Below are 15,371 nucleotides of genomic sequence, written 5' to 3' on the forward strand. Positions count from 1 at the left end.
TTGAACATACAGGTCTCTTACCTGCACATTTGCATTCATCTTGGTTATTTAATGTGTGTGCATGTGATGATGTATCATAAGGCACTAAATGCTTAGCTTATCCATCATTGAAAAAAACGAATAATTTACCCCAAAATTGTTTAATGTATACCGTATAGTAATTTGAGAATACCAGACTCTGCAAACTAAGGACATAATCCACAACGGGTTTAGCTCTGAGACTAAGAACAAAGCTTTGTGTTTTTAAAATATGAGTGTTTGCAAGATAGAAACCAACATGAATGCTGCTGGGGGTTTTCTTACTTATCTTTGCCATTTAGCAGATGCTTTTAATCCAAAACTACTTACAGTTCACTAATTGCAGGCGCAGTCCCCTCCCTGGAATAACAAAGTGTTTGGCTTAAGGGCACAAGGAGCCAGATCCCATCTTTTGCTTTCAAATCTCCAGCTTCCGTTTTAGTAGTCTTCCATTTCGTTTTCCCATACCACCGCCCCAAATACAGTCTAATTGTGTCATACTTTCAAGGGGAAAGGATTTAAACCCGTGCTTAAATACACAACAGACTGGCAGCTCAGCAATCATGTCATTCTGTTTCTGTATTGCCGTTAATCGAGATAATGTAATTTAGAGCAAATTCCGGTTTTAAATGCAATTCAATTTTTGTTTTGAATGGAAGTTATAACTAGTTTTAACTATTAAACTATTAACTATGATCTAGTTAAAGCTGCTGGGATTGTGAAAATGGATGGGCTGTAGCAGTGATGGTTGTGCAATTTTTTACCACAGTGCTCTGCCAGCACTGATAGAGCAGCTGCCATACCACACTGCTATAGCTTCTGATCACGCTCATAAATCTGGTCATTGTTAAACCTTTTCAGCACTCCAGTGTTCTTGTTAGTAACTCGGCAGTATCATGCTGCCCAACTTTCAGTTTAGAAGGTGACTGTGTGAATACAGCTGTTTTGTGATACGCCTCAGTCAAAAGCATATAGTAAATAGTAAGTAAATGCTCACACTGCACACTGGAGGTTTTGGAATAAGCCTGATCCAGAACTGGGGGGATGGAAAAGGTGTTCTGTGTGGAGATGAGGACATATGGGCTGTAACTGTTTTCACACTGAGTCTCACCTTGCTGTGATACCTGGCTGACCTTTCAGAGCACACAGGCGATGAGTGTGGGTGGAGGATTAGGCTGGATTGTTGTTAGCCTTATTTGTGAGCTAAATCTGCGTATATAATATACTGTATCATTCTTATGATGTATGAGAAATGTTGGGCAGAAACTCTAAACATCACATTCAAAATAAGAAACCTTTTTTACAGTAATGTCAAGGTAATATGTCACCTGAGCGGTACCCTGTCAAAAGGTATTAATATGTACACTTTAAATATGCACCTTTTAGAGCTAAATAAAGTACCAAGGTGAACCTTCTGAAAGGGAACCGCTCCAGTGACAGCTTTTTCTGACAGTGATAGGTTATGTTTTAATTCATTAAAATTACACTTTGTCACTACTTTAAGGTTTCATATAAAAGATATTTCAAGCAAGATGTGTGCTAATATTCTTATAGAGCATATGTTTAGGCAATGAGGAAAAATAGCTACAATATGAAAAATATATTTGTCTGCCACAGAAAAGGCTGCTTGTTGAGATACATTTTTATAAATGAAACAGTGATATCTGTGTTCATTAAAGCTGGCTCTTCAACAGCATTGCAGTTTGTGAATGGGTCCATCAGAGTTTCTTCACTATTTCCCCATCCTTACCAAATCCGACTGTCTGTTTGATTTGATCAGGAGGACAGTGCTCTCTGTTGTTTGTAAGAGGAACTGCAGTTGGTTCCAGGAAAAAGCACTGAATGAGCCGTATATTGCCATTAGAGGAACAAGGAAGTGGAATGAAAAATACTGCAATAAAATTGCTGAATTTGCAGTATTACCAAACCAGCTGTATTTCCATTCTATGTTGTCTGTAATTAATCTCACAATAATAAGATGGTGGACATCTGCACTCATAGTAACAGTAACAGATTCACCATATAGTTGCAATTTTTTGTGTATTTCAAAAAAAAAAAAAAAGATTACAGGTTATGCAATTATTTATGTTTAGGTGTAATTCTATGATCTAAACTAGGTTTTGGGGAATATAAGAATATAATATTATGGCTGTGAAAGCTGCTACACCCACCACTTATGGGTATAATTCAGTCAGTACGTAAATAAGTAAATAAATAAATGCACCACGCTTCTACCCAGCTGCCATTGCTAATCTTATGTTTCTGATGCATTACCCACTTTATACATGAATTAGAGAGTGTGTCACATTAAAGACTTCAAAGCACTTTTAGCCTCTGAGACTCACTGATCCTTAACTAAAAGCTTTCAGGACCTTTGAGACAATTACTCAACACGCCACATTATATTACAGTCCAGTCAGACTTTATAGCCTAAATGCAAAACTACATTTAGTAGCAGAATACTGAGTGTTTTTCTGCATATGCAACTATTACAAGTGTTTTTTTTTTTGTTTTTTTTTGGTACATAGAAAATGGCACATCCTTTCTGAAATGTCATTGAAGCCTTAAAGATAGTGAGCGTTAGAGAAAGGAATGAAGCCTTTGGTTAAGATAGAGTTTCTACATGGCTGAAGGGTGGTTTTGAATGTCAGCCTGAAATAAGTAAAACATTGCATGACTGATCTGGGATCATCTGGCCAACAAGTGATGTCTGAACCATACATTAGGGGCCCAAAACAATTCTGTATCCATAAAAAAAAAATAGTATATCAGCTGAAATACCTTAAATCAAAGGGGTTGTGGAAAATGTTTAAGATTTGTAATAATAATATAAAACGTTGTTGTTGTTATTATATAACCAGCAGTGGATGAACCCATCGAAACCCGATGACCTCCATGGAAACAAAAAAAAAGCAGAAAAACAAAGGGATTGCAGTCAAACTTCATCTGAAACACAGTACTTCAAACACTTAATACTAATCCCTTTAATTACATGCTAAATAAAGCGAAAAATCGTAATTGAAATTGTACAGTAAAAATGGGTAATTTTGTGTTTACAGTTTTATTGAGGTGCATTCTGGGAGAGAATGATTGACATCGCGGCCATTTTGGCTCTGGCCAACCCGCTCCCATTGTGTGTGAGATAGTAAATACTGACACTGCCAGACAAGCCGAGCACATATTTCACTGCGCGAATTAAAACACGTTCACCTGAGGTAAGTGCCCCAATTCATCACTGTCTTCTCTCTGATATACTTTTCAACAGCTTTGTTAAACTTTCATGTAGAATAATGTTTATTTTGAGCGTTAAAACGTTAAAAGCGCATCGTCTGAAAACGAGAAAGCCGATGGCGAGACGCGAGAGAAAACAGGCTCTCCTTTTCGTGTCGGAGGACACACTGAAATCCGTCCCACTTTCGTATGTCTCTGTTTACTTCGGTTAAACGGCGTAAATTCGCGGCAGATATTACTTCTAAGCGACTATTTAGTTGCCCAAGGATGCCTGCTACCGTACTGTGTTGTTGGTTTTGCGGTGCATGCATTGGATTTTGAATTTTATTTCAAAGTTCACGTCCTCCCCTGTGCCTCAAAGCACGGACTCTCTCCAGTTGCCGTTCATTGCAGCCATAATCTTGCGGTTTAAGGCGGGGCTTAGACGGACCGTTTTGCCCCCACAACTGGCAGAACGGCCTGTGATTGGTTAGTTTTTTGGGCTCCTCAAATGCTACTGGCTTCTGCTTTACTGTTGTTCTACGGTCGTCTCTGATTGGTTGAAAGGTTATATCAGTCCACGCTGAGTGGTTGCTTTTATTTATTGGGTTTAATGTGACCTACTGGAGGAAGTGGCCTGAAATAGCATATGAGACAGGGAGTCAAATACCAAAACAAGTGTAAAACTAGAGACCTATTTTTAGTAGAGATTTACTCATTGTTATAGCTTAGTCTGTGCATGAGAATGAATACTTATTATTAAACAGCTAAGAGAAAGCACTGCTAAATTATTGTAAGTAAACTTTTTTACATTCCTGGCTTGTATGTCATACATCTGCCCATGATTTACTGACTTAACTGTACTCTAAAACAGTAGTTATTTTCCTTTTTCTCAGGTGATATTGACTAGCAATGGCCCGTACTAAGCAAACTGCTCGTAAGTCCACTGGAGGAAAAGCTCCCCGTAAGCAGCTGGCGACCAAAGCTGCCCGCAAGAGCGCTCCCTCAACTGGAGGAGTCAAGAAACCTCATCGCTACAGGTGATATTCCAGTCTTGTAATTGTGAACAGCAAAAAAAAAAGTTTTACTGTAATAAACCCTACATTAAACACCTTTACTGTCTGCAGACCCGGTACTGTGGCTTTGCGTGAGATCCGTCGGTACCAGAAGTCCACTGAGCTGCTGATCCGTAAGCTGCCGTTCCAGCGTCTGGTTCGAGAAATTGCCCAGGACTTCAAAACTGACCTGCGTTTCCAGAGCGCCGCCATTGGTGCACTGCAGGTGCGCATAGCCTGTTATCTGGTCTTGCTTTTTCTTTGTGTCATTTATTCATTATATGTCCAACATTTTTGCACACATTCCCATTTGAAGATTATTATTATTTGTTTATGCCTAATTAACATTCTGATTTTGTGTGCATCCTTGCAGGAGGCCAGCGAGGCATACCTGGTCGGTCTGTTTGAAGACACTAACCTGTGTGCCATCCATGCCAAGCGTGTCACCATCATGCCCAAAGACATCCAGCTGGCACGCCGCATCCGCGGAGAGCGCGCTTAAACTCTCCCCTTCTTTGTATCGCCCTCTTTATTTCTTTCTGTCTCTCCACTTGTTCTCCTCCTGCTTTTCTTGGTAGAGTTTAGAGTATCAGTGATGGGGAGTAACTTTGTCTCAGTCTGCTAGTGCTGTCTAAATTACGCGTAGGGTACCTATATGTGCATGTAACAGGTGCTGCTGATCACACACACACACACACACACATATGCACGTGCACAAACACATACACACAAACACATACTCTCACACATTCACATTTGGAGTGTAAACGAGGTCCACCTATGCCCGGTTTAGGGCTACACATTCAACATACGTGCAAGAAGAAGTCGTCTCTCTCACGCTGTCCAGAGAGAAAAACAGGGTGGTGTCTGGGGTCAGTCTGCTTAAGGGGAGCGGAAACTTCCACAGCAGGGTGCTACTAAAACTGCCTCAGTCCACCTTACTGAAACCTGTCCTGACCAATCTCCTTCAGAACCCCAACTATGTTGTAATTCCCACCCCTGTTTGCCCCGCCCCTTCCTGATCCATCCAGTCCTTACATGTCCTTTTTGAATCCTTACTTGCCCTTTCATAGTGGAGTCAGACTTCATCTATCTGTTAGTGTCTGTGGGTGATGTGATCAGCAAAGCAGAATCGTATTCAACTGCAAACCAGCATCTATTGGTTGAAAAGATGTTACTTGTAATATTGATGATTACTATTATTGTTGATATGGTGTCTTTTTTTTTTTTTCTTTCTTTTTTTCTTTTTTTACAATGTATACATGAATTGTTCTTTAGAAAAAAAGGATTAATCCGCCAAGAATCAGTTTGAATTAAGTTTCCTTTTTTTCTTTTTCATATTGTAGTGAAAGCCGATCCTGCTCCTCCTGTTATAACTTCAGGCAGCCACAGGAGGGCGCTCTAAACCAGCCTCTCATTCAACCTCACTGTTCAACTAACATCCTGATCTTCCTTCTATTTGTCTTTCGCCCTCTTTTTTGATCGTTTTTCACTCTTTCAATTCCAGTTTTGTCAAATTAAAGATCGGCATTAGAGTCAAAGAGTGTAGCAAAAAATATTCTTTACGTTTAGTACTCTAGTACTGAGTCTTTCACTTTGTTTGGGTAGAACTTTGCTCCTTCCTTCTCTTCGTGAAACACAATGTAACCTCATGTTTGTGCTTCTTTTATTTTTCTTATTCAGAAATTTAAATAAGCTGATCTTTGTATTTTCCAAATTTCTCATATTCTGGTGGTAATAAATAGATGTCACACAAATGGGCTCTTCAGTGTCTTTTATAAACACACCCAAACACATGGCCTAGTCCTATGCTAATGTTTATGGTAACTATTAAATGTTGCTTAAACGTCAAAACTGATTGAAAAATATCGAAAGTTTTTTAAGAAACAAATTCCAGCATTTAGAAGTAATAATTAGCCTACTTAAAAAAAAACATACTAAAGTTATATACTGTAGAGACACCCAATTTGTTTTCCTACTCCTATGGTTATACTGTGGTGGCAGCAAACAAAAATATTTAGGACAATCCCTCATTCAACAACTGTTTCTTTAACAAGCTGGAATTGTAAATGAATTACTGATGAACGAGGAAGTGAATCTTGATTGTGAATTCCCCTTGGTAGAGCAAAGCATCACAGTGTTTATAATCTTCAGAGAAGTCAAAGCTTCTGGGAAGTGACCAACTGTATTGACGTCTCGTCCTCTGTGATTTTGTCACAGCAGAGGGCGCTGTTTCTTTCCAGCGGAATTCATAAAGCATCCAAGAGGCAGACGGGTAGGAGGAGGACACGCTTTCGAAAAGACAATCAAACTTATTTTACATCCAACACCCAGTTTACTATTCGTCATCTGAACTTTTGTGTTTCTACTCCCATGATACACTAGTGAGGTTATAACAAACTTCAATTAGTTTACTGTACACATTTTGTTTACCGATATGAGCTTCAACAGCATATTTAAAGTGAGAATAGCTAGGCTATATGGTCTACTTTAAACGAACAAAAAAATTACTGACTTTGATTTGTCTTTCTTTCTGTCTGGTCACTTCACTCACCAGGTGTTTTTATACTGGAGCACTTAGTTAACTTCACCAGTAATTACATAAACACATTCCTATCATTCAAAACCTATGTTTCCCCTTAAAGGGGTTTCACTTTTAGCATTGTTTAAAGTATATTCACAGTTACAGAGTTGCAAGTGTGTGTGTGTGTGTGTGTGTGTGTGTGTGTGTGTGTGTCCTGGTACATTATGGGGACAAAATGTACATCAAAAAGATGGCAATATCTGAAATCTTTGTCCTTGGGACACTTTTGGCCCCCATGAGGAACACAGCTTATAAATTATTCTAAGGAAAAAATGTAGCCTACCAAAAAAAATGCAGAAAGTTTTCTGTGATGGTTAGTGGGTTAGGTGAAAGAATATACAGTTTGTACAGAATAAAAATCATTGTGTCTATGAAAAGTCACGAAAACACAACGTGTGTGTGTGTGTGTGTGTGTGTGTGTGTGTGTGTGTGTGTGTGTGTGTGTGTGTGTGTGTGTGTGTGTGTGTGTGTCCTGGTAAACCCTACATTATGGGGACAGAACAAAGATGCCAATATCCGAAATCTTTTCCTTGTTGGGACATTTTTTCGTAATGTATTTATACATTATGTATTTGTCTGATTAAGTATCATATGTGTCTGCATTGCTGCTTTGTGGGTTCTGAGTTAGTGTGTGTTTGTATGTGTTGTGTGTGATTTGTTAGAACTGAAGGCTCAGCAGCTTCTCCTTTTGTCTTCTTGTATGAACTACAGACAATCTGTCACAGAGAGAGAGAGAGATTAATATCTGGAGAAACAGGGGGAGGGTTAGAGGAAATGAGAGCTGACAGAGATAGATAGATAGATAGATAGATAGATAGATAGATAGATAGATAGATAGATAGATAGATAGATAGATAGATAGATAGATAGATAGATAGATAGATAGATAGATAGATAGATAGATAGATAGATAGATAGATCTAAGAGAGATAAAGAGCGGGTGAGGGAAAGAAACTGAACTATTGTGTAATTTTTTACTTAGGCTATTTATTAATTTCTAAGAGAAGTTACACACACAAATGTTTATATGAAGAAATTATGTTCACTGTGACGTATACATAAAAAATTGCAAACACACACACACACACACACACACACATCCCTCATCCTGGTAACAGTGCATGTGGTTTTATTCAGGTCAGAGTGGGATTATGAAGCACTCAGGAGGGGTTGTGGGGGTGTGTGCGGGGGGGGGGGGGGGGGTGGAGAGGGAACAAGTGAGAGAGGGCATGAAAGATGGCACAGAGGAGAGAGATGCCTGTGAGTATGTTTAGTGTGACAGAACTCCACATACTTCATACCGGGATATTATGAGAGACAAATAGGAATAAAGCAGACTGGGAAAAAATGGTGTAGAATAAGAAATAATGAGAGTACAGATGGAGAGGAGAAGTCCCGTTAAACAGATCACACTTAGTAAGTCCCTGTAGAAAGAACCATATGGGATATTCAGAAAATATTTCAAACATTAAGTTTAAATTGACCCTGTTACTAAGTGAAATTGCCGTGAACACTGAATGTTTGTGTGCTATTGTTGTATGCATCCATCATTTCAAACTGAGGACAATTGAGTGACTCAAACACAACTATTAAAAAAAGTTTAAACATTCACTGATGCGTCAGAAGGAAACACAATGCAAAAGATTGATCTCAAAATCATTCAGTCACTGCTGGAAAGGGTTCAAATATGCAAAAGATGCTGGAAAACTGAAGAATTTTCAGGACCTGGAGGATTTTTCTGAAGAACATTGGGCAGTTTAACTGCTCAGGACAAACAAGGGACTCAAGAACAACCATCACAAACAACAAAAACACTCTCAGAAAAAAACAGGTACAAAAGCTGTCACTGTGGCGGTACCTTTTCAAAAGGTACACCTTTGTACCTAAAGAGTGCATTTAAGTCCCTCAAAGGTACATACTGGTACCAAGCATGTACATATTGGTACCAAACGTGTACATATGAGTACCTAAATGGTACATATTAGAACCCTTTTGAAGGGTACTGTCCCAGTGACAGCTTTTGTACCTTTTTTTCTGAGAGTGAACAACAACAAAAAATCATCCAGGTAATGACACACAGTGTTAAGAATCAAGGGTATGTAAACTTTTGAAGGGGTTATTTTTTTTATATAAATTTTGTCTTGTGGATATGTAAACATGTTTTATGTAAAATTTCTTACTCAGGACAGTAGGCCTACTAAAAAAAAATGAACATGCATTTTGTATGATCCCTCTTATTTTGTCAAAATAATGAACATTTAGCTAATTCTGCAAGGTGTATACAAACTTTCGAGCACAGCTGTATATGTATGTATATATATACATACATATGCATATATATATATATATATATATATATATATATATATATATATATATATATATATATATATATATATATATATATATATATATATATATATATATATGTAGCCCCACTTCTGTCCAAAACTGTCACTACATCAGATACAAATAGCCTATCTGATACCAAACCAAGTGCAAATAAATGATTCTAAACCTTTTCTCACTTTTTTATTTTTCACTTTTACTATAGCCAGTTTTACTTTTAAGCAACAGGTTGTCTTTATGAAGTTCACAGCTGTAGTTCATTACATTAAATTTGGATATGTTGGGCTAAATTATGACAACCAGAAATTGTCCAAATACTTTTTTTTAATTACGGGAGGGGACCATATTTATTTAATTTTGTCATCCATTGTGAAACATTTCACCTTTTCATGAAACTTACCTAAACTTTGTAAAAAAAAAAAAAAAAAAAAAAAATCTTGAAAAGTAAAAAATTCCACAACAGGGTTCCAAATCCAGCATAGAATAACCATTTTTGGTTTCCAAAATCACTGAACCTTTCAGTGAGCACCTTTTTAAAAGTACCTTTTTTTTTCTTTTCTTTTTTTTTTTTTTTTTTTTGTCACATTCCGATAATCTAAAGAAGCTTTTGTACAAAGGTTCCATGGATTTTAAAGATTCTTAATGGAACCATCAATGCCAAAAAAGAACCCTTTATTTTTAAGAGTGTATGTTTGTGCAATTTATTTTAAATTCCAGTTAATTTCTTTTAATAAACCTAATGCAAAGACATTAATACATATAGGCAGACCGCTGTAACTCTTAATTTTGAATCTAATTTGGGACTGAGATAAAGAATGATGGAATAATCATAGCGGAGGAGTCGTAGCAGAGAGAGCTGGAACTGGAATCAACAGGAGGAGAGGTGTGGAGGAAGGAAAGAGAGAGAGGGAGGTTCAGTAATCCTGTTTAATTGCTTTAGGGTAGTGTTCTGTCAACAGTAAGGAGATTGAGGTGCTCTCTGGGTCATTGGCTAAAATAACCCCACACACCCGGCTTCATGGGCGGGGCCACCCTCACCACACCACACCATCACAGCAACACGATTACCAGACAACACCATCGCATCGCTACAACCTTGTGGACCCCAGATGCCTCCTCCATGTGGGCCACCTGTGTATCCAACCCCAGGGTGTCACAGTAAATCATGGAGAAGATGGTGGAAGTATGTGAATCTTTCCACTTTGTGTTTTTCAACCCAAAGCACTGAACCTTTCAAGGGAAATTCATCTTCTTTCAGTTTAGTTGGTTAAAGGGATAGTTCACAAAAAAAGAAACTTCTGTCATCATTTACTCACCCTCAAGTTGTTCCAAACATGTATGAATTTCTTTCTTCTGCTGAACACAAAAGAAGATATTTTGAAGAAAGTTGATGGACCCCATTGACTTCCAGAGTATGGAAGAGTATCTTCTTTTGTGTTCAGCAGAAGAAATAAATTTGAAGTTCATAGTTCTTGCTGATACCAGAAAATGATACCATGAATGCATTTGTTTTAATTTTTCAGTACTTTGTTTTATATTTTATATTCATAAATGTTAGTCCATATATTTATTTTTATTTGTTCTGCATGAGGGACCAATTTTTAAGACCCCCCCCCCCCCCCCCCCCCCCCCCCCTTTTTGTTCTCTCTCACGTAAATCATTTATGCTGTGCGCTAACTAAGTTTCCAGCCATGTTTTTTATTAATTGACAGTAGTACTTCATCTTGCATAATCAACAAGAAACAAAGTTAGACAACTCTTGTTTGACAATTCTTGTTAAACAAAGACACATTTAATTGTGTAGTTAAACTAAATGTAAAATTTAAAAACTTTAGTTCCCTTCTGAATGTATTCGGTCAAAGCAATATAACAACAATTGTAAACACCAACATTTTTCAACACAAGGTCACCCAAATAGAAAATATATATCAACAGCATGACTATACTGCCATTAAATGAAGTTTAATAAAGCAAGTAACGATTAACTCAAACTAACAGAAAACAACATTATTTGTTATAAGTTAACATAATTTAAAAATACATAAATAACATCAAGCTAAATGCACAACACAAGAACTCCTAATGCTTCCCAGTACAGACAAACCAACCAAACTTATGAAAAAAGTAGAAAGAACTTTGTCCAACAAGAAGCTTGTACCTGCAGAGAAACCGAGAGGTTCCACTCCAATTATGTGCATGTCTTTGTGTGGTGTGTGTGTGTGTATTAGTGAATAGCTAAATATCCCCAATGTGTTGAGAAAGCTATTTGATTGTATGTGTGTGTATGTGTGAGGTAAATGGTTAATAATGATGACTGATCAGTAGACTTGAGGAGTCCCTTCACTCTCAGCCAATCACAGAGCAGATCTGGACTACAGAGCCTTCACCTGTTCCAAAATGGGCCCCCTTTTTTACCTCTGAGATCACATGAATCCTGCTAAATCAGACCTGTTTCATCATCAAAATGTCTCCGGCACAATAGTTCTGTTTCATTTATTCTTCATGCATCGTCTCCTAATTCTCCTTCCCTCTTGCTTTTTTTCTTCACTTGCTCACTTTCTCTTCTACAGCACCTGGAATTTATGGTCGAGGCAGTCCATGGTGCTGAAGTTGAGCTTCCAGGCCTGCTGGTCCTTGTAATCCAGGCAATCTACGGAACTGAAACCCAGTGAGGAGGTGCTGTATCCTTGGGAGGAGAGGGAGGGTGACTGGCTGAGCGAGCCGCCCATGGAGGGCACGGTGAGGGGAGAGAGGGCGCCCCCACTCGCAGACAGCTGAGTGGTCATGGGAGAGAGGTACGGGCTGCAATCCAATCCACTGAAGTAAGGAGAGGAGCTGTAGCCCTGGCTATAGGTCGAGGGCTGACCGTAGCTCATGGGATAGGGAGCGGGGCGCTGCACGCAGGGCGTGCCGGAGCCACACAATGGATCGGGAAGGGGGGATAGAGAGGTGGGACTCCACACAGAAACGGGTGCTGTGCCGGCGCTGGCAATAGGGGGCACCGCCTGGGCGGGGGCAGCCGCCACCGAGGAGCTGGCGCCAGGGTCAGAGGTCAGCTCAGAAGGTGGGGAGGACTTCTTTTTGGGGGGACGGGGCTTGGGCTGACCGCTGGTCTGCTGTTGCTGTTGGCGGCATTTAGCACGGCGGTTCTTAAACCACACCTGAGAGACATAAGAGCGGGGTTGAAGCTGAAATACACGTTTGGCTCATTTCTCAATAGATCAAAAAGAATGTGTTTGTGATGGATGTGATGTGATGTGCATTAATAATGGGCATCACACACACACTGACTTTCACTGTCAGAGTTGTGGTCACTTTCAATGCTTGTGACTTAACAAATTAAAATAGATTCAACTTTAAACACAGCACTGTACATATTTAGTTGCAAGTGAGCGTTAGATGCTGGGATAAATGTATTTTATTTTATTTGAAGAGCATCGTCTGTTTCTGCTACATCCGACATTAGGCCAGGTGTGCTTGGAAAGATGTTATGCAGTCGGAGAGGTGTCAGAAAGATGTTTGTCTCAGTTTGAGGAAGACTCACCTGAACTCGGGACTCGGGAAGGTTGATTTTCAGAGCCACCTCTTCTCTCATAAATATGTCTGGGTAGCGTGTTTTGGTGAACAGGGCTTCCAGAATGTCCAGTTGGGTGCGTGTGAAGGTAGTGCGCTCCCGACGCTGCTTCCTAGGAGTGGCTATTTATAAAAACATCGACATCTACAGTAAGAAACAACTTTTTCCAATACATGTAGCCTAGGCCTAGAGAAAACTGTTTGGTTTTTACATGGTAGCATCATCAATGTTAATCGTTTCATATGAGCTTGTAACAGTAATTAATATGGTTGATGTTGGTGAGAGAAAATATTTGGACTATCCATTGTCACCATAGATAGATAGATAGATAGATGGTTGTATTTTAGAATATTTATTGTTTTTTTAGCTACACTTAAGTCCAGTCAGTGAGTGTGAGGTCCGTCACTAAGGCCGCGCATAAAAACATCGTTACGTCAGTATATATTTTTTTAATTAGTGATTTAGGCCGATTACATATTGATATTAGGCTATTTAACCCATTTAGCCTTTATTTGTATTCTTCACTCAGTAGCCTACTATTATGATAATTATTTTTATTTGGAAAACCGACGAAATATTTACATTAAAAAAAAGTAGCTTTTCATAATGGGCTAAAATAAACTTTTAATAAACAAGCAAACAAACAAACATACCATCACATAAAATTAAAATTTGACAACGAAAAAAACTCTGACGTTTTTGTAAAGACGAAATTTAAATATATAGGCTATCTGACATTATTTTTATGTTATTAGTTTTTGTTAGAACGTGGGCACTACGTTTGCTAGCCTACTACGTGAGCAAGTTCAGTTAATATGGCTATCAACTGGTGAGATGATGTTCGCTCTGACTAAATTGTAGGGGGGAAAGGGGTACAATCATGACAAATTAAACAGGAAGGATGAGGCTACCTTTTAGTTTTGTTTGTCCCGTCTCTTTTGACTTCAACGACCAACAAAATTAATAAAATGTCTGAAACAAACATATTGTAAATAATTAATGAGAAAGAACTGACCTGGGTAGCCGACGGCGGTGTGGAGCAGGTCCATTCCTGAGGCGGACAGTGTTAACCCGTTCACAGCATAATGGGGCTGCTTTATGTAGGACATCATTCTTGGGACGGCCGCGTCTCTCGCACACACTCTCTATTGCTCTCTCTCTCCCTCCCTCTCTCACCCCTCTCTCTCACTCTCTTTTTTCTTCTGTGACGCTTTTTTTTACGGGTCGGGGGTCGCGCTCTGCCCCTGACGGCCGCGTGTCTGTGCTCGCGCCTGGCGCGTGCGGTGCTCCTTCAGTCACGCGGCTCCAAACACCTGTAGATGTTTTCCCGGTCCTCAGTGCCTTGAACAAGCTTACACTCTCACAACTCTTGTCATTAATATCGTCCTGAATTTCAAAGATGAGCGTAGCTAAATGTGAGGAAATAGTAAAAGGTAAATTTACAATTATAGGCTATAGCTCAACAAAAATTTTGACGTTGGTTAAGGCGCGTGTCCCCTGGGCAAGACCGGACAGGAGCGGGACACTATGAGAAATAAGAGACCGAGCAGCTAATCAAGGGGCATCTCTCTCTCTCTCTCTCTCTCTCTCTCTCTCTCTCTCTCTCTCTCTCTCTCTCTCTCTCTCTCTCTCTCTCTCTCTCTCTCTCACACTCTCTCTCTCTCTCTCTCTCTCTCTCTCCAACTTTGACGTGTAGGCTAGCTAGCCTATCTCAACACATGCATATGACAGTAAAGAAATAGATTTTAAAAAGTGTAATCGTTGAAAACGATTAATAAATAAAAACTCTGAAGATACGGCTATCGAAATGTCGCGCAAATGACCAGGGATCGGAGCAAAAATGCCACGAGAAATGCCTCAAAATGCCGCATTTTTTCAAATCTAACATAATTTTTTAATAATAGGCATATTCTCTAGATTTTAGGATGGAACCGTATCAACCATTAATTAATTGATTCAGTGCAAACATTGCATGCTACAAGTTCGAAAAATGCGCCCTCACAAATGTAAAAATGTCCCTAAAAAACAAATTCAGAAGGCAGAACTCGTTTCTTTATAATATATGACGAAAATAATTCTGACACTGCCCACAAGCATTGAAAATAAATAAAATTCTTATGCTATTGAATGCTTGTGCATATTTGTTCGTAAAATAATTTAGATTCAGATTACAATTTGCATATCAAGAATTCGATTTTTTTATTTCTATCTTATAAATTGTGTACAAGCTGTAGACCATTATATTTGAATTAGATGAATGCTTTGTTTTTCGTTTATTGGCATTATATTTTTGCTATCTTTATAGAAACGAATGGCTCAAACTTCGGCTTTTAGACGCAACTGTAATTTGAATCTCATAAATAAGACGACTATACACTCTGAAATTTCATTCGTTAATCGAATTTTTTTTTTTTTCCGTATATGAGCTGGTTAAATGTTTCTTGTGGATATTTTCTTGTTCAGTCCTGTGTTAACAGTTTTGCATAGCAACTTGCATAATATTTATTTGTAAGAATGTAGTTGCATATCTGTTTATCGATTGAAATTAACTGATTAAGATCTTAAAAAAGGTGAAAAGAAA

The 15,371-nt window shown here is 38.7% G+C and overlaps 2 protein-coding genes across 2 annotated transcripts; one reads left to right on the forward strand and one right to left on the reverse strand.

Moving 5' to 3' along the window:
• Window positions 1-3,121: 3,121 nt before the first annotated feature.
• On the forward strand, window positions 3,122-5,635 carry h3f3c (H3 histone, family 3C). Its single transcript, XM_079871799.1, has 4 exons — window positions 3,122-3,233; window positions 4,125-4,268; window positions 4,356-4,509; window positions 4,657-5,635. The coding sequence occupies exons 2-4, from the start codon at window positions 4,141-4,143 to the stop codon at window positions 4,783-4,785; spliced, it is 411 nt and encodes a 136-aa protein (XP_079727925.1). The 5' UTR covers window positions 3,122-3,233; window positions 4,125-4,140; the 3' UTR covers window positions 4,786-5,635.
• A 5,169-nt stretch (window positions 5,636-10,804) lies between these two features.
• Window positions 10,805-14,380, reverse strand: crx (cone-rod homeobox). The gene is made up of 3 exons (XM_079872574.1): window positions 13,806-14,380; window positions 12,761-12,912; window positions 10,805-12,377 (listed from the first exon to the last, which is right to left on the reverse strand). The coding sequence occupies exons 1-3, from the start codon at window positions 13,900-13,902 to the stop codon at window positions 11,781-11,783; spliced, it is 846 nt and encodes a 281-aa protein (XP_079728700.1). The 5' UTR covers window positions 13,903-14,380; the 3' UTR covers window positions 10,805-11,780.
• Between the last annotated feature and the right edge of the window lie 991 nt (window positions 14,381-15,371).

The sequence above is a fragment of the Squalius cephalus genome, assembly GCF_949319135.1.
Source record: "Squalius cephalus genome assembly, chromosome: 5".
Classification (NCBI taxonomy): Eukaryota; Metazoa; Chordata; class Actinopteri; order Cypriniformes; family Leuciscidae; genus Squalius; species Squalius cephalus.

Bases quoted from the DNA above. Each gene is read 5' to 3' on its own strand.
- crx (XM_079872574.1), bottom strand. From the start codon at position 13,902: ATGATGTCCTACATAAAGCAGCCCCATTATGCTGTGAACGGGTTAACA. The intron at 12,913-13,805 runs GTCAGTTCTTTC...TTTTATAAATAG, and splicing joins CACCGCCGTCGGCTACCCAG to CCACTCCTAGGAAGCAGCGT. The intron at 12,378-12,760 runs GTGAGTCTTCCT...TATGTCTCTCAG, and splicing joins TTCCCGAGTCCCGAGTTCAG to GTGTGGTTTAAGAACCGCCG.
- h3f3c (XM_079871799.1), top strand. From the start codon at position 4,141: ATGGCCCGTACTAAGCAAACTGCTCGTAAGTCCACTGGAGGAAAAGCT. The intron at 4,269-4,355 runs GTGATATTCCAG...TACTGTCTGCAG, and splicing joins AAGAAACCTCATCGCTACAG to ACCCGGTACTGTGGCTTTGC. The intron at 4,510-4,656 runs GTGCGCATAGCC...GCATCCTTGCAG, and splicing joins CCGCCATTGGTGCACTGCAG to GAGGCCAGCGAGGCATACCT.